Source organism: Dermacentor andersoni, chromosome 1 (genome assembly GCF_023375885.2).
Source record: "Dermacentor andersoni chromosome 1, qqDerAnde1_hic_scaffold, whole genome shotgun sequence".
Taxonomy (NCBI): domain Eukaryota; kingdom Metazoa; phylum Arthropoda; class Arachnida; order Ixodida; family Ixodidae; genus Dermacentor; species Dermacentor andersoni.
In genome coordinates, this window is record NC_092814.1 from 264,795,169 (window position 1) to 264,822,902 (window position 27,734).

At 43.4% G+C, this 27,734-nt stretch overlaps 1 protein-coding gene across 6 annotated transcripts in view; it reads right to left on the bottom strand.

Annotated features, from left to right (window-relative positions):
- The window catches only part of Nak (Numb-associated kinase), a 122,110-nt gene that overhangs the window by 77,989 nt on the left and 16,387 nt on the right, over window positions 1-27,734 (bottom strand). For all 6 annotated transcript variants that reach the window (XM_050196334.3, XM_050196333.3, XM_050196332.3 and 3 more), the window contains exons 4-7: window positions 26,942-27,081; window positions 14,869-14,990; window positions 7,401-7,482; window positions 3,525-3,657 (exon numbers count right to left, since the gene is read on the bottom strand). In XM_050196334.3, the coding sequence (XP_050052291.1) occupies window positions 3,525-3,657; window positions 7,401-7,482; window positions 14,869-14,990; window positions 26,942-27,081 (477 nt within the window). The remainder of the gene's footprint in view (window positions 1-3,524; window positions 3,658-7,400; window positions 7,483-14,868; window positions 14,991-26,941; window positions 27,082-27,734) is intronic.

The window sequence follows — 27,734 nt, forward strand, 5'->3', positions numbered from 1 at the left end:
CTGCTACGCACTATAGCTGCGCCGATCGATCACACCGAGGGCGCGATTCGAATGTAGCGGCATACGCATGTGGCGGCTTGGCTAGTTCGACTATGGTTCCTGGAATACTGGCTAGTCTGCCATCTGCCGACAGGAGCGAGGTCTGTTTTCAGACAACAGTGGCGTTGGCGCTGTGAGCAGTCATACTAGGTTGCAGCGTATGGCCGACGGGCTGTGTGCTGGTGAAGCGCGCTCGCGTGCCATTCCTTTTTTTTTTTTTTTTTTTAACGATTTTCTGCCGCCTCGTACTTGTGCCGCATTAGAGCCATATTTGTTGCACGTGTGATGAGATCTTTTAGCTGTGTAACAAGGTATTTGTCCACGAGGACTTTTGCTCAGCCGCATCAAAAGCATGTCTGTGGAGTGGAGACACGATTCTTCTACCCTGCTCGCAGACTGCCTAAAGGTCAAATGAAAATTGCTGCAGTACTTTCAGCCAAATAAATAAATACTTGGTGTGAAGCTTCAAGTGAGTATTTACTGTGCCATAGTTGGGGCGTGTTCAGTTGCGCCCCGCGTGATTGGCCTAGGCCGCGCCGACTAGGTCCGCCGCGGCTTAGGCGAATTGCGTGCGACGCAATCAACCATGCACTCACGGCTGAGTAGCCCGCTCTATGGGACCTTGAGCCCCGTAGCTCGCAGGACCTTTCATTAAAGTTATTCCATCCATCCATCCATCACGGCTGATAAAGTCTGCGTGGCCTAGGCCAATTGTACATGGCGCAACCGAATGCTTGCTCCGAACAACGATCCCTGATTGGCGTGGGCCCTTGGTTCATTGATTGATTTGCAGAAGTTTTGACGCGTTTTTACATGATTTTATGTAACGAATTCTGGCTATATCGAACAATTTCGCGATCACCGTGCTGTTCGATATATCAAGGTTCCACTGTATTTCTATTCTCAGAAGAGACCTATGGCCAGGGCCCTCATAACCTTAATCTACAAATGTTCTCATGCCATTTTACTCAGTGGCACATTATTTTATTCAGTGCCACACCATTTCAGTAAAATTTACTGGGAAATTTTATCTGGCAGGCGAAAGTAGGTTTGGCCACTTGGTGCATTCTGGCACAACAGGCACATAAATTAACTTCAGCCCAGTCACAAATCACCTTCAGTTGCTGTGAAATTCTGCAATATCTAAGTGACATATTCTTCGCTAGGGCCTACAATACTTAATGGAACTGCACTACACAGTTCAGGAAAAGAATGGCTGACACGGCAAATATGCATCGACAATATATAATGAAACTGCCCAACAAATGTTCAGGAAAGGGCTGACAGCCAATATGAATCTACCCACATGACAAGCTACATTACTGCATGTGTGAGAAAGACTGCGCATGCCCACTGTGTATGGTTGGTCAATAACGAGCATGCCACACTCATGGTCTATCACTCTATATCATGGATTATTGCTGCATAAGCCAAACATGTGGCAAAGTTAAAAAGTGAGCTTAGACTTCCCCTCCTCCCCAGTTCTTGTATGACATGTGAGTCAGATTTGGGTCAGCCCAGCAGTTCTGACCAACATTCCTGTCCTCATTATTCAGCCAAATCAATGGCAACAAAACCTGCGAACTACCAGTGTGTTTTCAAACTCTGATAGAGGCGTATCATTCTAATTACGTTAGTGGAGGCATCAAAAAAGAAAGCCATACGACTGCAGTAGTATTCTGAAATGTAGAAAGAGTAGCTTCATTGCTAGAGGTGTCCGTATCTTTCCTCGCATCACTGCTGTTCCCTCAAATTTCCATGAGCATCAAGAGATTATCAGGATGACTATCAAGTTAACATTTCCAAACTCCCCGAGTTTCCCAGGCTTTCCCTGAGTGTCTTTGCAAAATTCCCTGAATGTCAAGATGGCCTGACACCATGTCGCCCGATGGTGTCACTCTATAGTAAGCATGTTAAAGAATAAGAAAGAACTTAATCCAGTTTGAATAGTAAGGAGTAGTAATTATTTCATTCAAAAAGAAAACAGAAGGGAGGAGTTAGAAAAATGTACAGCGAAAAAAATACTTTCGGAAAAAATGGTAACCCCCCCCCCCATTGTTGAACATTCCCAAAAACGAATAAAAAGGAGATGCATACAGAAGCACATATTTTCGCAGATAAGCTATTTCTATCAACCGATAGCAAGCTCATTGGTGTGAGACCTGAACTTTGTCACAAGCAAGATTATCTCTTAACAGCTGGTAACCTCAAGTGTCCTGACAAACTCTCAGCCTGTGCACAATGCCTCAGTGTTGCATTTCGCTGCTTTAGAGCTTATTTTGGTTTGACTGAGGGTCACCTGCATCACGGCGTCAGCCAGCACTTTGCTTTTTGAGCTCAAGCTCCTTCAAAGAAAAGGCAGTACAGTTCCTTTCCCAATCATTCCTCAATGCGGCGGTCCTTTCTGTTCTCATCCTCGTTCAGTGTGTTCGCTCCACGGACCATTTGAAGCATCCTCTTGGCGAGTTGCACAGTCAACGTCTGATTTTTCAGACTCTCCAGAGACTGCGAAAACGTCCGAAAAGTCTGGCAGTTTGAAAAAATGAGTGCATGTCTTTTACTGCCCTTAAAGGCTCAAATCGCCACAGGCACATCTGAAAGAGCTCTGAAGGCCTGCCAGTACAAGTATTAGGCATATCAGTGCTCGTACTGTGACAGGAGATGGTGGGTGCACGTGTGTATAATGAAGGAATATATACTGTTTCCCTTGACAATTGCCTCTTCCCACGCTTGTTATGCTTCACCGCAACACTTTTGCGTATGTTTCACCGCGTAGCATTTCTGTACTGAAGTGAAGCTGACTTTCAGGAACTGGATGCAACGTGCCATGCTTTCAGAGCTTCGAAGCCAATCGCGAGGACCACAAAGGCGGAGTCGGTGCCATTGCTGGCAGCAGCAAATTCTTTCAATTAAAAACACGGCAAAGAACAGCAAGAAGCTTAATAGCGAACGTCGAAGGAACTAGGCCTAGATTTGCTGCAGTGGTGGTTACGGCTGCCAGCAGATCTGCGTGCGAGAGCACTGGTTCGAGGCGGCGAGGTAATCAAAATGACAGTGGTAGTGGCTTTGATTAATGCTGTTTCACACTTGCGGTCACGGCAAAATGTCCGAAAAATCAGACCCCCCCCCGAAGGGTTCTCGCATCCGAAATTTCAGACATCCTTATACATAGGAAAGCCGTCCAAATTATCGGGCGTCCGGAAAGTCGGTCGTTGACTGCACACTGGCAACTCTTCCAGCGGATGACACGGCGTCAAAAAGGATTCGTCACGATTCCTCTGTTACTCGAGCCAGCATTACCGCAACTTTTGTTCCCTTTCAACATTAATACTGCTCATTTTCCCTGATAGACGCACAAATTCCCCAAGTTTTCTCTGAGTATTTCGAGACTATTCAAAATCCCCGAGAATTCCCAGTTTTCCTAGTTGGTAAACACCCTGATTATAACAAAGGACATAGCATTATTAGGAAGAACTAGCACTCACGGATGAGGGAATGCATTTGCTTGGAATAGCGAGAGTTGTCAGGTATGGTGAAGTTCCCACTCTGAATAGCAAGGGCACTCTCACCGAAGGGCAAGCTGAAGAAGCACAACTTGTATAGCAAACAGCCCAAGGCCTGTAGGAGTAGGAAGAGTGACAAAAATCAGCCTCTATGCTCGCATGTTGCTACACACATTTGATACACACTATGCAGTCATCATGACTGCACAACAAGGGTGGAGAGAATGAAAATTCAATAATACATAGTTATTGAACTAGTAGCAGAAGCTGAAACAGTTGAAAGAGGCAAGTGAGTTGAGAATGAAGTCAAGGTTTTCCAGTATAAGCTAGTCAACCAGGCTCCCTTTTCTTGGTACTTTATAATTTTGCTGTAAACTCACAGTGCACGCCCTCAGGAGACAAGTTAAAATTTAATACAGTAAAACCTCGGTAATTCGGAAAATCGGATAATTCAGACTCGTCCTCTGGTCCCAGCAGGTCTTTGCACTAATTAGTGCCATCAAACTCTTATTAATTCAGATGCATTTAGCCGCACATCACTTACCGTATTTATTCGCGTATAACCCGCACCAAAATGTGAAAAAACGCGTTTAAAAAGTGGGGGTGCGGGTTATCTGCGAATTTTTTCCTTGGGAGGGGGGGGGGGGGGGTCGGCTTCACCGCAATGTGCGGCGGCCTCCCCGTGTAGTCCGCCATCCCCATCGTCATCGACGCTTGTCAAGCCGATGAAGGGCCAACGAAAGGCCAGCATTGTTGAGCCTCGCGTTAGGCGCTGTTTAGTGTACTTACCCCAGTTTGCACTGTTTGCCTGCTTTGTTTTGGCATCATGAGTGCGACTCGACGGCAGTGTTTCACAGCGAAAGAGAAGCTAAAGATTATAGCCGCTGCCGAAGAAATCGGCAACAGAGCTGCTGCAAGACAGCATGACGTCGACGAGTCGTGCATTCGCGACTGGAGGAAGAAAAAAGAGAGTCTCGAAGCAACGAACCGGGACAGGCGAGCGTTTCGGGGTCCGAAGACTGGCGCGCACCCCCACCTCGAGACGCAGCTTGCGAAGTTCATTGAGGAGCAGAGAAGTCGTGGCCACGCTGTTTCGACTGAGATGGCGCAAATGGAAGCCCTGAAGTTGGCCCGGGAATTGAACATTCCACGTGAGTTTCGTGCAAGCCGTGGATGGCTTCAGCGCTTCATGCGAAGACATGGATTTTCTATGCGGCGGCGAACAACCATGTGCCAGCGGCTTCCTGAAGCCTACGAGGAAAAGTTGTTGAACTTTCAACGATATGTGATCGCACTTCGGAAGGAGCACAGCTATTTGCTGTCTCAGGTGGGAAATGCTGATCAAACACCTGTGTACTTTGAGATGCCGATGGACACGACCATGGAAAAAAAGGGCTCCAAATCAGTCAGCGTGCTGACCGGCGGAAATGCCAAGCTGCGCTGCACAGTCATGCTATGCGCTTTGGCTGACGGCACGAAACTGCGCCCGTATGTCATTTTCAAACGCAAGACGCTACCTAGCATTCCACTGCCCCCAGGAATCGTTGTGCGTGCGGAAGAAAATTCGTGGATGAACAGTGGCCTAGTCGGTGACTGGCTTCGAGTAATCTGGGAGCGAAGACCAGGTGCCTTGCTGGCACGCCGGTCGATGCTCGTACTAGATTCCTTCAGAGGCCACTGCACTGATGCGGTGAAGGCTCGCCTTGCCGAGACCAGCACCGACCTCGTCATAATACCTGGCGGCATGACGTCCATGCTACAGCCACTCGACGTGTGCCTGAACAAGCCGTTCAAGGCACACGTGAAGCGGCTGTATGCCCAGTGGATGGCCGACGGCATTTACGCCCTCACACCGACGGGACGCGTGCGAAGGCCTGATATTCCATTGCTGTGCCAGTGGATCGTGGATGCGTGGAAAGCGATACCGGCCGATTTGGTGCGGAAAAGCTTTAAAAAATGTGCGATCAGTAATAGTTTGGATGGTTCCGAGGACGACTACGTCTTTGAGAGTGGCGATGAAGCCTCGGATGGCAGTAGTGAGAGCGGCGACGATTAAGAATCGGATAACCAGTGACGTGGTGGCGGTCGTTTGAATAAATGTTCTGAAAACGAAATGATCACTGAGTGTGAGTTGCATCTTTCTAGCGCTCATTTTTTTTTTCAGGTAAACGTGCGGGTTATACGCGAGTTTTTTTTTTTTTTTTCCGCCGAGTTCAAAGTTAGGGGTGCGGGTTATACGCAGGGGCGGGTTATACGCGGGTAAATACGGTAATTCTGGCCACTCTCGGAACTCGACGAGCGTGGAGCGCTGCAAATGTGCGACGCAAAAGAGCAAAAAACGGCGCCAGCGTCCAACCAAAATGAAGTGGCATAGTCCGCATTGCCATCGTCACCTCCGGAAATAGTATGTGAATGACAGCAACGCCGGAACGCTTCGTACCTATTTTTGCCCTTAGAGCCTTTATTCTTGCGTTTACTGCTGCACATAACACCGCGTCGGCCGCATGCCTTCATAACAATGTAGTTGCCAACCATGATCATGTCGATAGCAACCACGGTTTAGTCCGGAACGGTTGCAACAGTTTCATTTTGACTTGGTGCGTGCATCGCCTGTATGCCTTGAGCACCACGTCACCATCCATGATCGCGCCGATAACAGCAGCAGTTTCAACCACAGTGGTTGCAGCAAACATTTTTTTTTGTTCTATCTTAGTGCAAAGTTGTCGAGGATGATGAGCGCCGGCTACATTGCGATTGACGGACGATCTGTTGGTGACCAGCTCACTGGCTAAAAAATAATCAGGATGTGCACGTGGTAGAGAAAAGCGTGTCTCAGGTGAAGACGCACGCCGTGGCTGTGCTGCGAAGGAAGTCGCGAGGCCTTCGCTGCAGCGAGCGCTGATTAATCACAAGATAATGAGAATTGAAACTTCCACATGTCTTTTCTGCAAAACAGAAACATGATTTTCCAATTCCTTCAGTAAATAAAAGCGTGGTGACATAGCAAGCATATGTTTATTGTTTTCTCGATACTCTCAATAATTTGACATTCAGGTAATTCGGACATTTTTTTCGGTCCCATGAAATCCGAATTTACGAGGTTTTACTGTAGTACTACAAAAATAGGACAATGTTGAAAGCAGTCTTCCAAGTACCATGGGATGCACCATGGGACAACTTCAACACACTTTAACCATAATTTAATGGTTGTACTTGCCGACTGAATGGGTTGAGCACCCAAAATTTTAGCACTGTAGGGGAGCTTGAAGTGAAGGCTACTTGGGGTTCCTTATATATGGCAAAAAATATCAATGTATAAGAGCAACACCTTATATGCATGTGCCAACAAAGTGGTGAGTGGACAAATGACAAAGCACTACGTTTTGCTTGCCTCTACCACCAAAGTCCTTTCTGAAAAGGGTACTTAAGCATGCAGACAATGTGCAAATATGAACACGAGCTGCTTCTACAATCAACACTTTTCTTTTTTTCTTAGGACTAGCAGTAGGTGAGCTTGTATTGGAAGGTGGCCACAAGCCATAGCCATTCCAGGGTGCACTGTTGGGGCATATTATCTGGCAAGGGGAAAGCATACAATTCTTGTGTGCTGGTGGAAACAAGCAGACACACACGAGGAGATGGTTGTCGTCTGTCTGCTGCTGCTCATTAATTGTCTCTCAGCTAACTCCACTCTGTTGTAGAAGCCATGCTGTACTGCTCCTGTCAATCAGTGAACTTCCTCTGACTTGTCAACATGTGCACTTGCTCTACACGAGTTTTCATAGGTCACATTATCTCGGTGTAAGTCTCATGCAGAATAAACATGAAAAACATCTCTTCAAGAACTAAAATTCTTACCCAAATATCTGCTTTTGTCGTGATGAGTTTCCCACTGTAGAGCTCCACCATCTCAGGTGCACGGTAGGCAAGCGTTGTGTACCTGAAATCCAAGAGAACCATTAGATATAAAGGGTGAAAAGAGTAGCATTTTAAATAAACAGAATATACTGAAATTACATTTTGATAAAATATGCAGGGTGGGAGCAGAGTGCTGCAGTCCCACGCCTAACTTTTATCAGTAATGCAAACACTCCCATTCATTCACCTCAATGCACCTCAGAAAAGTCATGATTTACTTATTGATTGATTGGATTTAACACCTTCAAGTAATACATGGGCTACAAGAGAGACCATGCGATGGGTCTTCCGATTAATTTCGACCACCTGGAACTTTGATGCGCATCCAAACCACAGTGCAAGAGCATTCTTGCATTACGCCCCAATCAGAACCACGGCCACGAATTGAGCCTGTGGCCTTATGCTCAGCAGCAGAATGTCACGTCCACCAAGCCACTGTGACACGAGTCAGAAAGTTAGATACAAGACTGAACCAATAAATTGAATGTAGCAGTTAGTATTACGACAAAAAGCACTTATTTAGCATCCCTACAATGCATTTTGAACAAGTCTGCCACTATGCAATGCTGTCATTAATACTTAAGGAAATTGGTATTCGTGTAAATGCAGCAGGGAGCTTACAATTTTAGTATAAAAAAAAGTACCTGGCCTTACATTCAAGATCTTGAAGTGTGCACCCCTTTTTGTGTCCACTGTGATGCACTAAATAAACTACTGAAGACTTCCATTATTTTGAATACTGTTAATTCAATTTTTAAGTTAACTTGATACCGGCCAAAAGTCCTGGCCAGTGTCCATACATCTCTACGGTTAAAAAGTTTCATTATTTCGATCCTAAAATTGGCTTTTGCCAGATAATTAAAACTTGACTGGTCAGCATGCACACAGCTGCAACTGATGGTGACCCCAATGACTGTAGCATTGATCTTGGTGTTGCTAAGGAACAGTGAGTCTGTCAGAAACGTGCTATCTCCTGTCAAACATGCCAATTTCAAACGAAAACAGCGCCTTACATACGTAATTATGCATTTCCCCCGATTCTAACGCACCCTTTATTTCCAAGGAAATGGTTCCAAAAATTTCCTGTGCGTTAAATTCAGATGAGGACACCTCATGGAAGACCAAACCCATACATTAAAACAGATTTCTTCAGACAATGACTTGAAATTTTGCCAAGTAACTAACAGTCAATCTCGAAAAGTACAATAAATGACCTCAGTTTAGCATTTCCACTTTTGAGTGAACTTTGCCAGCTTAAGTTTCCTTTTATGTTTACCAGAGTTGCGGAACAGGGAACTCGCATTCCCACTCCATTCCGGAGAGTTGAGATTGCAGTAATTCCACTCCTTAAAACTCCTCGAAATACTGAGAGCTGGACCTTTACTACTCCTGGAGTGGCTGAGCTAATACATTCCGTTCTTTCAATTTCAATAAATGAAACGCTTTCTCTAATTGTTTATTACTTGCGCATTTGCATGCCTAGTAACTAAAACATATTTTTGAAGTCTTAACAACAGGACAATGTTAAATACAATTTTTTTTTTTTTGCACAAGAACAAACACTTTGTGGCCTGTTTAGAATGTGTTATCTGTAATCTCTAAAGACATACATATTGTTGGCTGCACAAGTTGAAGTCACAAATAAATTACGTGATGGCAAAATATATTTAGTTCTTGTCATCCTAATACAAGTATCTCTAAAACGCGTAAATTTCGGAAGAACGGAGCGCATGATCATGTGGTCTGGTTTCTCAAACTCCTCTCAGTGGAAAAAAAGCAAAGAGCACAAAGGCTCAGCAACTCTCCAGGTTTCTTAAAAATAACGAAGAAAATGCTCTATGCTGACTGCGGTGTTCATAAGTGAAATTTCGCTTCATCTCGCATAACATTTTTTTTTTTCAATTTAAGAGTAAGCCTGGTTTTTCCCAGCCAAACATTACCCTAATTTCAAGCAGAATGGTGCACCAATTTTGCATATACTACTAGCCTACACCTACCCGCTACTGACTGCTGAAGTTAGCTTCACTTAAGCTGCTCATGTGCTAGGCAGTTCACGACAACAAAGCACACTGCAATACAGGCAAGGTATAATTGCCTTTTAAGTACAGTCGACTCCCGATAATTCGAAGCCGCTTAATTGGAATTTTTTGTTAATTAGAAGTGAAGTGCTGGTCCCGTCAGTTTTGCATGTAATCCTATGGAAGGAATCGCTCAATAATTCGAAGTCCTCATCCAGTAATATTGTTTAATCAGAAGTTAATTTTCAGCCGGGATCCTCGAGGTGACCGTCATTCTTTGGTAGAATGTGCAATTTTTTCAAGTGCTGCAACAGCTCCGTGTTCCGCGTTGGTGTCTTCGCCACCGCAGCTGTCCGCAACGCCGCCCTTCTTGGAGCGGCGCGATTATTCATTGCTACGGCTGCCGTAGCCTCTGCGATCAGCTCCGGCGGCGAAGCGGCTGCCGCACGTCGCCGGAGCTGATCGTGGAGGCCACACGGATGTTGGATGGATGGATGGATGTTATGAGCGTCCCCTTTGGAACGGGGCGGTGGGTTGCGCCACCAAGCTCTTGCTACTATGCTGCCTAATATCCTCCCTAGGCTAACCAATGAAAAAAAGAAGAAAAAAACACTATGAACTACCACGTCCAAATTCTCTGATCCCCTATTGCGAACTGTGCTTTTGTACGTCTCCGTCTTTTGTCGTTCCCCTACTTTTCTTCCACCAATCCTCCAATCGCCTCTTACTAATGTCTATTGCGGACCTGTTTGCTTTACCCCTGGTCCCGCTAAACCCAAGGGCTTCAAGGAGGCCAGTGTGCCTAAATAGACCGCTGGGTAGACGTCTTCACATTCTAATAAAATATGCTCCGTCGTTTTCCTAGCTTTACCGCAGCAAGCACATGCTTCTTCTTCCTTCTTATATCTCACTTTATAGGTGCGTGTTCTAAGGCATCCCGATCTCGCTTCGAAAAGTAATGAGCTTCCCTTTGAGTTATCATAAATGGTTTCTTTCCTGATTTCGTTTTTTTCCTCTTAAGTAGTTACTCATGGCAGGTTTCTTTTCCATTGCCGCCACCCACGAGATTAATTCAGCCTCTCTGACTTTCCGCTTGACCTTCTTTGTTGCTGTGTTGCCCACCCCACAGGCCGCATACTTGCTGGTAAGCTTCCTAGTTCTTTTCCTCCACTGTGAATCAATGTTTTGCCTGTACAGATACCTGAACACTCTCCCAGCCCAATAACTTTCTTCCATATTCCTCAGCCGTTCTTCATACTCAATTTTACTGCGAGCTTCCCTCACTTCAAAACTAGTCCAGCCCATATCCCCCTGCACAGCTTCATTTGTAGTCTTCCCGTGAGCGCCCAATGCGAGGCGACCCACTGACCTTTGGTTCCCGTCGAGTCCTGATTGTACCCCTGATTTAAAGCAAACAACCGCATTTCCAAAAGTAAGTCCTGGAACCATTACCCCTTTCCACATACCTCGGAGGACCTCGTACCTATTGTATCCCCATAACGCTCTGTGTTTCATGCCATAGGTGCACGCAGCGCTGCATACTGGCAGTGGCGAGATTGTGCGAGATTAGGCTTGCAGCGTGCGGCGCGCGCAGCGTATGTCGAGGCGTGTGCTGTGGCGTGTGTTGGTTGAGGGCCTATGTGCGTGTAGCTCGTTGGCTAGGTTGTTCCGCGGGTGATCCTACGCTTCGGAATTGACTGTACATAGTCGCACAGTTGATAGCCATGGCAAACCGTGGCTCTTATCGCATGCTCGACCTGGCAACGAAAGTCGAGGTTTTGAAGGAAGTTGAGAAGGGGGGTGCCGCTAAACAAGACATAGCGCGGAAGTACGGGATCAAGCCGAACACGCTCTCAAACTAAATCAAGAACAAGCGCACAATAATGGATGCATTTGAGAACGACAAGTTCAAGACGTCTCGGAACCGAATGCGCACCAGCGCTTACCCAGAGTTGGAGAAGGCTCGGCTGGTTTGGATTAGGAAGGCCTGGAGCAACAAACTTCCTCTCAGCGGAGACATCGTTGCGATGAAAGCCCGAATGCTTGCAACAATGTTAGGGATCGATGACTTCGTTTCGTCAGATGGATGGCTGACGGGCTTTGAAGATCGCCATGACCTGGTCTATAAGAGCGTGTGGGGAAAATGCGCCCGTTAACCAGGAAACATGCGCCACGTGGAAGGACAGAAAGCTGCGTGAATACAGACCGAAAGACATCTTCAATGCAGATGAGACTGCACTCTTCTATCTGCTTCTACCAGAGAATACCCTGACATTCAAGGACGACGACTGTGCTGGGGGCAAACGCAACAAGGAGAGGGTGCCGGTGCTGATCGCGGCAAACATGACTGGCACGGAACGATGTCGCTTACTTGTGATCGGGAAAGCCGCCAAGCCGAGGTGTTTTAAACGCATAAGGACGGTGCCTGTGGACTATGAGTCGAACAAGAAAGCGTGGATGACGGCCGAAATCTTCAAGAGCTGGATAACGAAGTTGGACCGCAAGTTTGCTTCTTCGAACCGCAAGGTGTTGTTCCTTGTGGATCACTGCAGCGCTCACGTGAATGTGCCAGCCTTAAGTGCAATACGCCTCGCATTTGTGCCTGAAAACACAACAGCTGTTTTGCAGCCAATGGACCAAGGCATCATCAAGAATATTAAGGTCCTGTACAGGCAGCACCTCATCGTGCGCATGATTCTGTGCATGAATAATTCCGCAAAATACGAGGTGAGCCTGCTCAGTGCCATTCACATGTTAGCGCGAGCATGGGATCGTGTGAAGCAAGAAACAATCGCAAACTGCTTCAGGGCTTGCAGTTTAACCGTTTTGTGACAGTTTCTTCGGAGGATGCCTCTGCAATTTCATAGGAGGAAGCGTCAACAAGCGAGCTTGACAGCACTGATTTTGGTGATGCTCTCGGGGACGTCAATTTTGAAGACTACGTCGCCGTAGACAAGGCGGTCGAAACGTGCGGTGCACTAACGGATAAAGAGATTGTGGAGATTATTCGGCCCCAGGAAAGCGACTATGACGTTGAAGACGAGCCGCCACCTAAGGCTGCCGATGCAGCTGCGGGCCTTGCTCTCGCGGAGCGCTTCCTTGCCGCTGAAGGTAACGCGGAAGAAGCGTTCCACCACATCTACAGCCTGCAGAACTTGCTTTCAGCAGCGCGATTCGGCAAGAAGAAAAAGATGACCGACTATTTTTCTTGGGGAAAATACTCGATTTCGCTACCAATAAAGTGCTGTTTTTGTGCTTTGTGCTTAATTGGAAGTTCGTTTAATTGGAAGTTTTTTGCGGTCCCCGTGAACTTCGTATTAACGGGAGTCGACTGTAAAATGCGTAATTTCTAAAAACCTTTAATTCTTCCACCACTATTTTTATTAGAGCAAAGAAAAGTATGAAATAGTTTTCCCCCTTGAGCACGTCATGCATCCAGCTCACTCATTCTGCTGCTTTGATGGCGAACAGAAAAATGAAACGCATAGATATGTTTTGCAAGACGATAATTTTTTGTTTCGCATTTACTGGTGTAATAAGAGCCACCATTTTTCCCAGCACTTCTCTGAGCACCAGTTACCGTGGCTCCTTGATAATAGACAGTGTGCAAAAAACATGATGTGTATTCCAAATCCTCGTGGACTTGTGCAGGGTGCAACAGTTTGTTTTTGGCCTCAATACAGATGTCGTAAGTCAAGCACGCGCGTGATAAATCCAATCATTCTTGAGAACTAAAAGTTGCTGTCTTTAAATGCATTTCAGCATTGTAATTCCAAAAGATTACTGGGTCTTCGGAAGTGTAGAATACTGTATTTATAATTACCGTGGCAGAGGTAGTTACATATAGGTAGATACTGAAAGATCCAGTATTGAGTAAAAAAAAGGAGAGAAATGTAATAAATTGGTAATTTTAGATTAGACTAATTGGCAAATTTACTAGTTTTGTAGTCTCACTTAAAACGAAGGACTATGTGTCCATTCCATTCCAACTCTATTCCAGAATCTCGAGCTCCCATTTCATTCCATCTGCTTGACTGGCGGCATCATTCTATTCTCATTCTGGGTTTTCGAAAATGTGGAACAATTCCAGGATCATTCCAACTCAGAAGTTGCCACTCCGCAACTCCGTTGTCTACAGTGTGCATTTGCATGATACATTTTATTTTGTACTTGCAAATTCTGAGTGAACGTTGCTGCATTGCCTCCATACAGGCCAAAGTGGCATCATTCCAAACACTGGCCATTTCTTATCAGTAGGAAAGTGTACATGCATTCTACTGCACTATGTTTTCATTCTTGGCCGAGTCAAACAGAGGGGGGAAAAAAATTTAGAATTAGGTGTGTTGACCATTTTTACTGAACTGAGGAGGCATTTCATGCTTCGAAACAACTGTTTCAGAAAGCCACCTCACAAGCTTATATGGCCATCCTTAAAATCGAGATAGGCAACACAACAGTAAACACACACACAAAGCAAGTTCTGCAAAGGCAGAATTAAAGTACCAGCACTTCGTGGTTACTGCTAACATGCTCACTTTAAAGGGGCAATGGAAGCAGTCGTAGAACTGGAAAAGCTGGGTTGTATTTAAATGCTGAAAGAAACGGGTTTAATTGCTTTCTAATTATATGTGTCACAGCAACAAAATTGCAGATTTGGAGCTGCACTGTTGTTTCACCACGCTCAGAGAGGTGGGACACATGTGCACCTTCCATTCAAGACTGGCTAGAATGCAGTGACACAGCAACAAGTCCTGCAGATCTTGTAATGTTTGTTTATTCCTTTGCAAAGCAGTAGTTAGTACAAGTAGTAGCAGCAGTAATAATTGGGCAGAAACCACTGGAAGATTATTGTCAAAATCAATCAATAAGCTTTCCGGCAAACCTGCTGCGATATGGTGCTAAGGAGTTATTGGTTAGCTTAACTGATTACTGATATGAGGCGAGTGGGTGTTGTGACGTTGCATTGCCTTCCGGATCCCCATATTAAAACCCTTGTGACGAAACTTACTGTGCACTGGTATCAGGATCAGCCCATCAAACAACCATCTTTGATTACACTATCTCTGAGATCGGCCGAGCCTTGATTATGCTGTCTATAAGACCAGCACAGTTTACTCACCCAAACGTCCATCCACACAAAATGGGACGAAGGAAGTTTCACTTTAATAATAAATAAATAAGCATGCAAAGGCGACTGCTGCTGATCTGATGGGCTCATCCTGCCTACAGTTTGAGCAGTGCTTGGCGGCATGATCACCAGCAGTTGCAACAACAGTTTGCCACTACTTGCCTCATGATGACTTAGTTGTGACAAGATTCACCATAGAAGCTGATTGAGTAGCTAATACAACTGCAGCCCAGAAATATGCATATTTTGGCAAGCTACTTACTTGAGGATTTCCTCCTCCACTGCTGCCACTCCCTGCACCTGAGGATTGAGGCTCTTGGCAGTGGCACTCCCAAAGTCGCAGAGTACATAGTGGCCAGAGTCGCTGATTAGAATATTTTCCACCTGAAACCCCCGCATGTAGAAACTCAATACTGAGGCCACATACCAAGCACAATTACACAAAAGGTATATTTAGGTTGGGCACAAAAAATACCAAATTTTAGGTGTGGATGCCAAGGAGGAAGAACACTCTTCTAGAAGGACTTAGCTCCCAGCTATTTTTACACTACAAGGCTCCTTCATTTTCTGCAGCTTACAAGATAACCCCAAAGTATCTTAACAGGGTGGTGACAGAGTATTGTAACCGAATTTTGTAACTGAGCTTCGCCAGAAAAGTATGGCATGGTGATACAAGGACAAGCACATTGTTAGCAAATTCCCAGTTTGACATGAATATCTTCAAAGTCACATTAACATTAAAGGTTGATTAGGCATTGCGCCATTTTATTTCTCTTATTTACACATACTGCAGCCCATGGAGGGGCTATGGCAGGAGTGGGAGTACAAGAATGTAAAAATAAAAAACACTACAACAAACAATACAAAAGAGAAAAAGAAGACATTACATAGTTATTGTAATTATAAAGAGAAACGGCAAACAGAAAGCCGTCAACAGGAAGTAACGAAAACAAATGAACTATTGACTAAAAACTGCAAAAAAATGAAATCACATCAAGACCAAGAAGGCACAAAAAATAAACAAAACGGGTGACACCAGCGAGGCACTTATAACATAGGTGCAAACTGACTGTGGGAAAGTACACACACAAAAAAAAAATTGTTAATGATTTGTTGGAGCATCAAGAAACATACGAACTGGTAATAAACAGACAGCACCACCAAGTAAACAGTTCTATCTTTCGACATTCAAGGAAAAACTATTTAAAAGTGTCAGTATGTGAAAAGTATGGCTTGACATTAAAGGGACACTAAAGGGAAATACTAGGTCAAGCTAAAGTGATAGATTGGTACTAGAGAATCTCTAAGGCATCAATATTATCGCGAACAGAGCCTTACCAATCGAGAAATCGAGGTAAATGCAGGACATTATTAGGGACTCCCCCGAGACATTCAAGCACTTGCCTGATGACGAAACCACTCCTCAGTTACATTCTGTTACTAGTACTCAACTACTCATTGCAAAAAACATCCTTGTATTGTATTATAAGATGAAATAAAATGCTACTTGTCCAGTTGTATTTCATTTTTGGAAAAAAAAAAAAAATACTCATTGAAATTACCTTTGACAACGATGCGGGCGGTCGAAAGGTTTCATTTTCACTCAGCTCAACGCCGCCCACGCTTTCGTGTTTCACTAGTTTCGTTATCGCGTAGTGCTGCACTAGGTTTGCTGGCTCGTGAAACTCGCACAAACTGCAAGTAGCAGAGAACTCCACTTCCATGTGATTTCGCGGGATGTCCGAACGGTCTACGCCACTCGACCAAAAAAGCAGCTGCAGCGGCGAATCCACCACTCTGTCTTGGCTCGGTACCACCATCTGTCAGGCATCGTTTTACTCACCGACGGCAGCAAAGGGTAGTGATGGTGTATACAACGTCACCACTTCCCCGGTTGGGTAGCGGGAGACTTGAATTTCGAAAAAGGTTTTCGGACCCTTCAGATGCAATTTTCTCGTAAACTAAGTCTTTTCTTGGCCCGAAACAAGCATTGCGAGGTTTCTGGAATGGTATGTAAACAGTCCACACTGACTTAGTATTTGCCTTTAGTGTCCCTTTAAGGTCATGAAGAGTGCATGTGTAGGATAGCCGGCTCTGACGTAGCATACGTTCCCATGATCCTACATCTAAAAAAAAAAAAGCGCACGTAGAAGACAAAGTGGCAAAACAAATTATTATTCTTTGAAAAATGAGATGAAGAGTTAATGTTAGAATGAAGAAATTTTAATTATTCAATATCTCTATGTACTGATAGATGCTGTAAAGAGACAACCACATGCATGCAATATTCAAGCGACAGCGACAAGCGACGCCGCATAGAGCAACCACATGGTTGTGACATCACAAAGAAAGCTGTCCCCACAAATTTCCATTGCTTTCTGAATAAATACAACCATACACCCATAAAAAAAATCTCCAACATGCCACGAAGCCAATGTTTTAACCAGAGTGTATAGATCTGGTTTTAATATACATCCCCTGTAAAATTCATTCCATGTTGCCAGCATGAAATGCTGTGGCACCATCTGGTAGGTAAAAATGAAACACTTTTTCAGCTCTCAGTAGCATCTCAGGCCTAACAGCAGCAAAACAAACTGATCTTAGTAATAACGACAAAACATTGACAATACTTTGTCCTCAGCTGGCAATAAGACGAAGCAAAGGCTGACTTTACCATTTATTTCTTGCTGTCACGGCGAAGAGCAAGTAGCAAGAGCGAATTCAGATCGAAGTGGGTGGACTGGTTTCTGCCATATTGCGAAATCACACAGTAACAGGCAGAAGCTGCAATAACTTCTGGGCAACAAGCGAAATTTTCTGGCTGGTGAAAAACTGCCATGCGACAATGATGGATGGCCCTCCCCAATGGCAAAACCTGTCGCTTGTTGCAGTCACTTCAATATCACGTGCATGTGGTTTCGCCTTCAATGTAGCAAAGTCATGGCTGATGAAAGGGGGGTCAAACTGCTGGTAAGCAAACTGATTGACCTTCTGAATGGCTTCCAGTTTATTAATGTCACCTAGTCTGTGCAGATTCTATACAACTCCACCATATTCTAAAAGATGGGGTTTGCTGAATAAAAGATGACAAATACTGAATGTGTGGCATACCCCGCACATCCTACATCTTTCTTTACATGTTAAATAGAAGCACTTCCACACTCTATATTTGCGCCAAAAAAAAAGCAGCAATGAAGAGAGGAGAGGACCTGAAAATGACTTGCGAAAAAACCCGCAGTTATTCGACTATCAGAGCACAGCCGACCTCTGTTCAAGTTGACAGAGGATATAGACTTGAAGCATACATTAACAGTACTTTGCTCTATCTGTATCAACAGCATGACAATGGTTGAAGTACAGAATGACCAGATCGCATGCAAGCGTATGTGTGTGCAGCAACGCATCTGGCAACTTTTTTTTTATTATCATTATTTTGATTCCGACTTGGCAAATAATAAAGTCACGTAACTTCTGGCATATACATTATTTTAAACTTTCATTTATGTGGAATTCTAGGTGGCCCCTGCTGAGTCCAAGTTATCAGTGCCTACCTACTGTACTGCTTCCAGAATATGTGCTAAACATCTTGTTGATTTCTGTGGGGTTATTTTTTTCTTTCGAAGTAGCTGTTTAACGTACAGTGCCTTCACACCTGCACATCTTTCTCGATAAACAGAACTTCTGTTTATCAGAACATCTCTCTTCAGTCTCTTGAGGTTCTGTTTAACAAGATTCTGCTGTACTTTCATATTTGGGCCGCTGTGGATCAGTAAAAGTTCTTGAAACTTGCCAAGTGCAAAGTTTGGTTCTCTTATAATACAATTTAGCCATTACCACCAAAGGATTAACAAGGTCCAAGTAAACTTAAAGGCAGTGTCGCCAGCTGTTTGTCATTTGTGTTTTCTGGCTTACCTAGCCCTTTCTGATGATAAGAGTGAATTTTTTGGTATTGTATAAGGGTAATTAACTAACACAGCTCAACTTAATTTTGTTTTTTGTATCCCTCTATTATGTATTTGAAACATTCTAATGATGAATTTGGCACAGTGCTATTCAGGACAATCACATATAACTTGTTAAATAACCTGCACAGGCAGGTAAATAAATGAAAAAAGCAAAATTGAAAAGAAAGAAAGAACGTTTTCACCAGCAAGAGGTGTGTATCAGGAAGAAAACACAGATAATGTGTAGCCACCCTAGCGCGCAGCGGCTGTTGAAGCAGCGACCCATCTTGCAGCGGCTAAAATTTCTCGTTTTCATTTTTTTCTTTTCAAGGATTCCGCACTTCACTACCTTTCGGCTCGGACACCCAGCAGCCAGATTTTATCGTTATAACCAATAATGCGGCAACGGAGCATTGTGGTAAGCGGGTTATTTCACCGTGGAACACATAACAAAAGTTGACGGTGCAGCTGCTTCTCATAGTTATAACCAATATATTGTTAAAACCAGTATCGTTATAAGTGGGTTCGACCGTACTACCCTGGAACTACAGCGACTCCCAACGTACAGAGAGGTGGTTCTACTTGTTCTAAAACTGACCAACTGGCAGAGGGGTGTATCATCTGAACATGTGGAGGGGCGAAAGCTTGCGCAGACTGCTCATAGACTGACGAATTGAGGTCTGGAGCAATTTTTGAAGCAGTCTGGAGCACCTAAAAACAGATTTCAGGGCACACTGGAACAAATGAATGCCAACTGCTGGATATGTTAAAGGCACTTTCGAACTCTTAAAATTGACAAATGCCATTCCAGAATGTATTTGCTTGCTGCAAAACAATGCTGCTCCACCTCTAAATACAAAAAAGGGAAGCCTAAATTTGAGTATCCCTTTAATTTAAGTAAAGACAACAAACCTGTTCACCCAGCTTGCTGCAATTCATTTATTGCTAATTGAGTAAAGCTACTGAAATGCTACCTCAGATGTCTATTAGCTAAGCCATATTTTCAGCACTGTTAGAGTTGGCATTAGCCAGCAACACCTCACCAGACTCAATGTCATTAATGCTCTGAGCCAGGCCAGCCTCCTTGAGCCCGTAGTAACGCTCAAGCATTGCTTTTGGATACCACCAATTCTACAGCATTAATGAGAGGGTAGCAGTATAGTCATAATCAAACTTAATAAGAAGTACAGATTAAAGGTAGTACAAGCCTACACTTTAGCATCCAGTCACGATGATGAAGTAGGTCAGTTTTATGATGTTGAATTAGCGATGAGAAAAGTGCAAACTCAGTATACTATAGTCATGGGTGACTTCAATGCAAAAGTGGGGAAAAAGCAGGCTGGTGAACAAGCAATTGGCAACTACGACGTGGATTCTAGGAACACTCGAGGAGAGATGTTGGGAGAATTCACAGAAAGGAATAAGCTGCGAATAACGAACACCTTCAGGAAGTGCCGGAACAAAAAGTGGACTCGGAGAATCCCTAATGGTGAAACAAGAAATGAAATTGATTTCATACTTTCTGTTGATCCCAGCATAGTGCAGGAGTGAGGGCTAGGATTCACCTCAATTTGAAGAGAGAAAGAGTAGAATTGATCAAGAAGAAACAGGCCAACCTAAACGCAGTAAGGGTAAAAGACCAATTCAGGCTGGCACTTGCAAACAAACATACAGCCTTAGAACAGAGAAATGAAGATGACATAAAGGCAGTCTGCAGACAAGGACTCACAACTATGGGCTGTCCAGCAGGCCCGGGGTGCGCTCGAAAAGCACAAGCCTCATGACCTACTACAAACGGGCCCAACTGGGCTAGTGCAGAGTAGGGTATAACCCCGGGTCGACGCTTGGCCAGCGTCACGACTCGTTAAACCGTCGTTTGCCGGCACTTTATTAAAGTTATTCCTATCCTATAAAGGCAATGAATGAAACCGTAACTAGGCTTCAGAAGCAGCAATTGAAGTAGGAGGTAAGGCACCAAGGCAACCACTAGGTAAGCTCTCCCAAGCAACAAGGGCCTAATAAAGAAACGACAAGGAATGGAAGTGTCCAACGTAAGCGATCAGATAGAATTCTTGGAACTGTAAAAACTAATTAACAAGAAGAAAATTAGAGTTATTCGAAATTATAACACCAGAAATGCTGAGGAAGCAGTAAAAAATGGACGCAGCCAGTAATCTGTGAGAAGGAAACTTGACAAATCAAATGTATGCACTGAAAGATAAGCAGGGTAATATCATCAGCAATCTCGAAGATATGATAAAAGCAGCAGAAGAATTCTATACTGACCTGTATGGTACCCAAAGCAGCCACGATACCTCCGTTCAAAGCAGTAATGAACAGGTTACAGAGGCTCCTTCTATAACTAGTGATGAAGTCAGAAGGGCCTTGTAAGACATGAAATGGGGAAAAGCGGCAGGAGAAGAGGTACTACCAGTCGATTTAATCAAACATGGAGGAGACTTATTGAGCGAAAAACTGGTGGCCCTTTATACGAACTGTGTACCAACTTCATGGGTCCCAGAAAACTGGAAGAATGCAAACATTATATTAGTCCACAAAAAGGGAGACTTTTAAAGACTGAAAAATTATAGGCCCATTTGCTTACTTCCAGCATTATATAAAATATTCACCAAGATAATCTCCAATTGAATAAGGGCAACACTGGACCTCAGTCAACCAAGAGAACAGGCAGGTTTCAGGAAGGGATACTGTACAATGGATCACATTCATGTCATCAATCGGGTAATCAAGAAATCCGCTGAGTACAATCAGCCTCTCTATATGGCCTTCATAGATTACGAAAAGGCATTTGATTCAGTAGAGATACCAGCAGTCAGAGGCATTACGCAATCAAGGAGTACCAGGACGCTTTCGTAAATACCTTGGAAAGTATCTACAGAAATTCCACAGCTACCTTAATTCTCCACAAGAAAAATAGGAAGATACCTATAAAGAAAGGGGTCAGACAAGTAGAGACAATCTCTTCAATGCTAGTCACTGCATGCTTGGAAGAAGTATTCAAGCTATTAAACTGGGAAGGCTTAGGAGTAAGGATCAGTGGCGAATATCTCAGCAACCTTCGTTTTGCAGATGACATGTTCTATTCAGCAACAATGCAGACGAATTACAACAAATGATTAAAGACCTTAACAGAGAGAGTGTAAGAGTGGAGTTGAAGATTAATATGCAGAAGACAAAGATAATGATCAGTAGCCAGGCAAGGAAACAAGAATTCAGGATCGCCAGTCAGCCTCTAGAGTCTGTGAAGGAGTATGTTTACCTAGGTCAATTACTCACAGGGGGCCCTGATCATGAGTAGGAAATCTACAGAAGAATAAAAATTGGTTGGAGCACATTCGGCAGTCATTGTCAGATCCTGAATGGAAGCTTACCATTACCATTAAAAAGAAAGGAGTGCAATCAATGCATTCTACCGGTGCTGACATATGGGGTAGAAACTTAAATTAAATTAAGTTATGGGGCTTTACGTGCCAAAACCACTTTCTGATTATGAGGCACGCCGTAGTGGATGAATCCGGAAATTTCAACCACTTGGGGTTCTTTAACGTGCACTTAAATCTAAGTACACGGGTGTTTTCGCATTTCGCCCCCATCGAAATGCAGCCGCCGTGGCCGGGATTCGATCCCGCGACCTCGTGCTCAGCAGCCTAACACCATAGTCACTGAGCAACCACGGCGGGTGGGGCAGAAACTTGGAGAGTGACAAAGAAGCTCGAAAACAAGTTAAGGACCGCGCAAAGAGCAACGGAACGTAGGAATGTTAGGCGTAACATTAAGAGACAGGAAGAGAGCGGTGTGAATCAGAGAGCAAACAGGGATAGCCGATATTATAATTGACATTAAAAGAAAGAAATGGAGCTGGGCAGGCCACGTAATGCGTAGGTTAGATAACCGGTGGACCATTAGGGTTACAGAATGGGTGCCAAGAGAAGGGAAGTGCAGTCAAAGATGGCAGAAGACTAGGTGGGGTGATGAAATTAATTCGCAGGTGCTAGCTGGAATCTGTTGGCACAGGACCGGGATAATTGGAGATTGCAGGGAGAGGCTTTCGTCCTGCAGTGAACATTACAGATGATGATGATGATGATTCAGTGCATGCATTGATTGTAGTACTTTTCATCTATCTGTGGCAACACCATGACAAATGTAGAGATACGGACTGTCCAAATCACAGACAAGCATATGTGCATGCAGCGACACATTGATAAACCTTATTGGATGATTACTTTTACGGATACTTTCCCAACATTTAGCATGACTAGCACCTCACATTTTGACGGATGATAGTGTCCCTGGAAGTGAGAATAATGGCGTCACTCCTAGACGCCAAGGTGACTGATGCTAGTTACGCGGAATCCCGTGAAAGTGGAAGTATCCATGAAAATGGTCATCCAAGAATACAGCTTACCTTTTTGGCCAATTGTAGAATAAATTCGCTTGTTTTCTGCTGAATCTAACAATTAGGACTCCCAATTATTCGGACGTTTAGTGGACCCTGTCGAGCCCGAATTATTGGTCGGCAAGAGATTTAACGGGGTGCTTGATTTATAAGGCCACTTTAGACATGTGCGCTATGCACGTCTGGAGACCACACCGTCCACACAAATTTCGTGCAGTTGCTAATTTTGGCACACTTGGGAACCAAATGTGTTTACTAGGATTGTACAAGAAATCTCATTTGGTGCAATTTGGTGCATTCAATGGAAGAGTGAAATCACTGTATTTATTCCATGTGGCCTTGCTCAGTGCGTTGGTTTTGCTAAGAACTTTCAGCTTCAATAAAGGGTTAGGCTTTCCTCACAAGTTTTTCAAAGAAATCAAGAAATATGCATAACTCCATATTGCATATGTATGCACCAAGCAAAACAAATTTACAAATATATAAATTGCCCCCCTCATAGAAACGTTTCATAGTTCATATTTCATGGTTCATATAAACATTTAATTTCTCAGTTGAAAAATTTCACTTTTCTTTAACATTTCAAATCCAGAGTTTGTTTCATAATTCCTGAAATTCAAAAATACCACAGTACACTCTTGAACTGGATGACAGTGAAAAGCACATTGTATGCAGTCACACTGGCTGCATAAAATATGCTTCATTGCCATTAGGTTTACACTAATATCCATTTAAACGAAAATTTTTTTGTGACATCTCTGCAACCCTATATAATATTCCAAGTGCTTTCCCACAGCAGTATGGATTCGTTTCATGTTTTCTGCAAAGTGTCTAGCATACTATGCAGGGCATAAAACATGCTCTTGGGACAAAAGAATAACAATGCAGTAGTGCAAACAATCGCAAGGACATTTATTGTGCCTTTCATACACCAATGCTAACTAGCCAAATTACTGCCCAGAGACATGCCGGCGGGCGCTGGTGAACCGAGGAAGTCCGACTCACCACAACAGGATATCGAGTGCATATGTTCGCCCCCATGCTGGACACCAATGCCTAATCGAGTATTATTGCGCAACAAAAGACACGGACGTCAGAGAGGGCGCAATAATACTTGAGTAATCGATTACCAACTTGCCCGGAATGCTGCTCTCACCAATGCTTAATCGTTCACGTGTAAAGTCATGTAAAGAACGTGTAAATTCGAACAATTCGAACAATCGTGTTCATCCACCATGGTGTCTCGCTCCGAAGCCTTTTGCAGGAAAGTCCTGTGAGCCGTGCCGTTGGGTGCGCGAAACGTCTACGCACCCGGCCGACCCAAAGCCAAAGAGGAAAAGGGTACTCCCTTTTGCTCCAGAGTAAGCTCGCCATTAGGTTGCATTAGCAGCGCCACACTCGCCGCTATCTCTCGTACTATTCTGCAACTACACCAACCGCCAACAGCACACAGCCACACAGAAGCCACATTACAAGATACGCAAGCCAAGCGGAGAAAACAATATCAAGGGAAGCGTGAAAGTCTAGCATCCCCACAACTAAAATAGTCTTGACACAATGAAACTTTGAATCCATACTATTTAAGTGCAGTTATCTATTTGCATGTATGGCTCAATATATTTACGGGGGGGAGGGTCTTTCCAAGCAGGATCTGGAATACATATACAGGATCTGCAGTTAATGTTTTAGATCCTATGTATTACTAGTAGACAGCTACTTCACAGTCACTAAGGGAGGCAATAACGTATTGCATCACTATCGTTGCAAAAGACTGGGATGTCAAAGTGCTCTCACACATGCAGACAAATGTATTTTGTTTATAGCACATAAAATGAAAGGCACAGAAAATCAAAATGGGTTCTTGAAAGGTTATTTGATGCTATCGCTGCCTCTATTTATTAAATCAGACCATTATTAATAAGGTTATCGGGACCTATCGCACCTTAAACATGTCTTTCTACACTGCTGTTCAATTTGATTTGCAGTACAGTATCAACAGTGTCAGTACATTACAGATATTGTACTCGTATTTCTCCACCTGCAATATTTCAGTCTTTTATACTTTTAGTGCTGCAATCTTTCTGCCAATTCATTTTATGATCTTATCTTTTTAAGTGGACCAAAGTGATTCTGTAGCTGGCAAGTATGCTCCTCTCTAGGCGAAGTATAATACATTAGATTTCAACCATTTTATCATTGTTGTTGTTGTTTAAAGAAATACTAAGCATACTCATTTTGAACTGGTCTTCTCAACATAACATACAGGGTGCTTTTCTTTTTGATCGATAAGAGAATTTTTTAAAATCACCTCTTACATGGAGCACAATTCTTTTTGGACTAGATTACTCTCATAGGAAGACATTAATTGCCTGATAAATCAAATTTAGTAATTGACTCATTGTTGACGTTTCACTGATTAACTATTAACTAATTAGTTTATGGCACATATTGCAATTTACAAATGGTAGCTGGTGACTAAAAAATCATATCCACTTGGAATGAATTCTGAGGATGACATCAGTCTTGAGATATGACTTCTCACAAGTTTGTGATGAAATGCCTTGGTGTTGCAGTAATTTTTTAGCTTCAATGCACAAAAAGGTGTTTTGTTAATAAAGTAAGTGGAACAACAGCGCATTTCTACCACAAGTTTGACAGCACTTATTACAAAACTGGTGCTGGTTTCAAAATTCGTTCCAAGTGGATGTGCCTTGTGAAATCACTGGCTCCAATCCGTGCATTGCAGTATGTGCACTGAATTAATTGAAAGTTAATTAGTTAAGCTTTGTTAATCAGTGAATTATGCATTTTGATTTGCAGTGTAACTAATGTCCACTTCAAGTAATCCAGTTCCATAAGTTAGATTTGTGCTTAATGCCACAGGCGATTTTTTTTTAAATTCTGTTAATGTTTAAAAAAAACTATATACAGCACCTGTGTATAGAACTGAATGATATAATTCGAAAATATTTTACTTGTGTTAAATTACTACTGCAATTTTGCAGAAGGAGGACCTCCACACTTATTTTCATATACATCTATGCTGCAAGGCAAGCTGCCCAAATAAAAAAGAAGAGTCAAGTGTTATTGGCATGATTCATATTCAACAGAGATCCAAATTAACATTAGCACACCCTCAATTTCATTAATTATATGATGCAACACCATGTCAAGCAATTTTGGAAATTAATCAGTGCACAGTGCTAGAATTTTGCGAACATGTTTGTGTCAGACTAGAGGACAACTAACATTATGCACTGACCTGTTCTAAACTCGTTTACACAACATTCAAGGCAAACAGAAAAAAAAAATGATTGGAGTAGGCTGCAGTAGCCCAAAGACGTTGACGTCGATCTTGACTGCTTGAAAGTTTAAAGAACCCCTTCCTCTTTATCAGATTTTATTCCTGGAAAGCTGCTGTGCACCATTCACAGCACCTTCTAGAATCACTCATCACGAAAAAGCATGCCACCATAAAGGTAACTACAATATGAATACACTCGACACCCTAGATGACAGTTTTCCTATCTCAAGTTACTTAGCTATAGAAGCAAGGCTATGGAGGCATTGGAAGGCCACATATCAAGGTCAAAAACAAAGCAAGGCCTGCTCTATAGCACCTATACTCTCTTGCGCTTAGAAGTTTTCATAAGTAAGGCTACATGAAGAGCAGTATAGTACTTGCATAATATTTGACAACCCAGCAATGCTAAACATTGTTCAACTCAGTACATCACTTAACCCTCACTTACAGTGATGTGTGTATCTGTATGTAAAATGACCTGCCTCGCATGTATGCTCTTCTTTTTGTTGTATTCTGCTTACTAAGCTGTACCACCTTGCTATGATCTCATGATAGAGATTGCAGTATCTATAAATAAACAAGTAAAATCATTCATTCCGAAAGACCAAAGCTGCATCAAATACCCTCAATGATTAGACACTAAAGAAAGCAAGACAGTAAAGACCACCTTGAGGTCCCTGTGCACAATGGGTGTCTGACAATGGTGCAGCCTTGACACCGCCTCACAAATGTCACAGAAGATCTTGAGAACTTCCTGCTCTGAGAATCCGGTGTGGAGCTTCTCATTCATCAGCTGCAGCACATGCCCTGCACAAAATGGCCATTCATTTCACACAGGATCTGCACAAACTTGGCAAGACCATCAGATAAGCAATAGAACAAGAAACGATTATGCGAATATAAATTTTTAATATAAATCAAACACTATCTCTTATTCAATTCATATTAAAGTTAAGATTTTAAATATTAAGATGTTTGAGTGTTCCTTTAGGTCAAATAATATGGTGTAGCTATACTAATTAAGGTTATTAGCGGCGAGAACTTGGAGTTGCGCCCTCTCGCGAGTGACGTCATGGACAGGACGCCGCTGGCTCCGGCTCGCTCGACTGCAACTTCATGTACGCTTGGGGTATGAGTAGCTCGAGCCGTACTTATTGAAGGATATGTAGGCTTCTTTCTGCTGCAATGCCTGAACCACAGTTTCTTCTTCAAAAGCGCATGAGTCGAGAAAACTTGCGGCTTGGATATCGCAAGCTATGTAGCATTGAAGGGGTCTACTGGTTTTGCAATGCATATATGCACCGTGCCTGTCCATAAATTTTGTGTAAAATGAACGTCTGCAAATTCAACAAGCGAAGTTGTGTATGATGCTTTGCTAAACACTTAACATTTTTTTAGTACTTAACTATGAGAGACATTGCATTTTACAAGGAAGAAAAATCTTGGTATTTGGTGTTGAC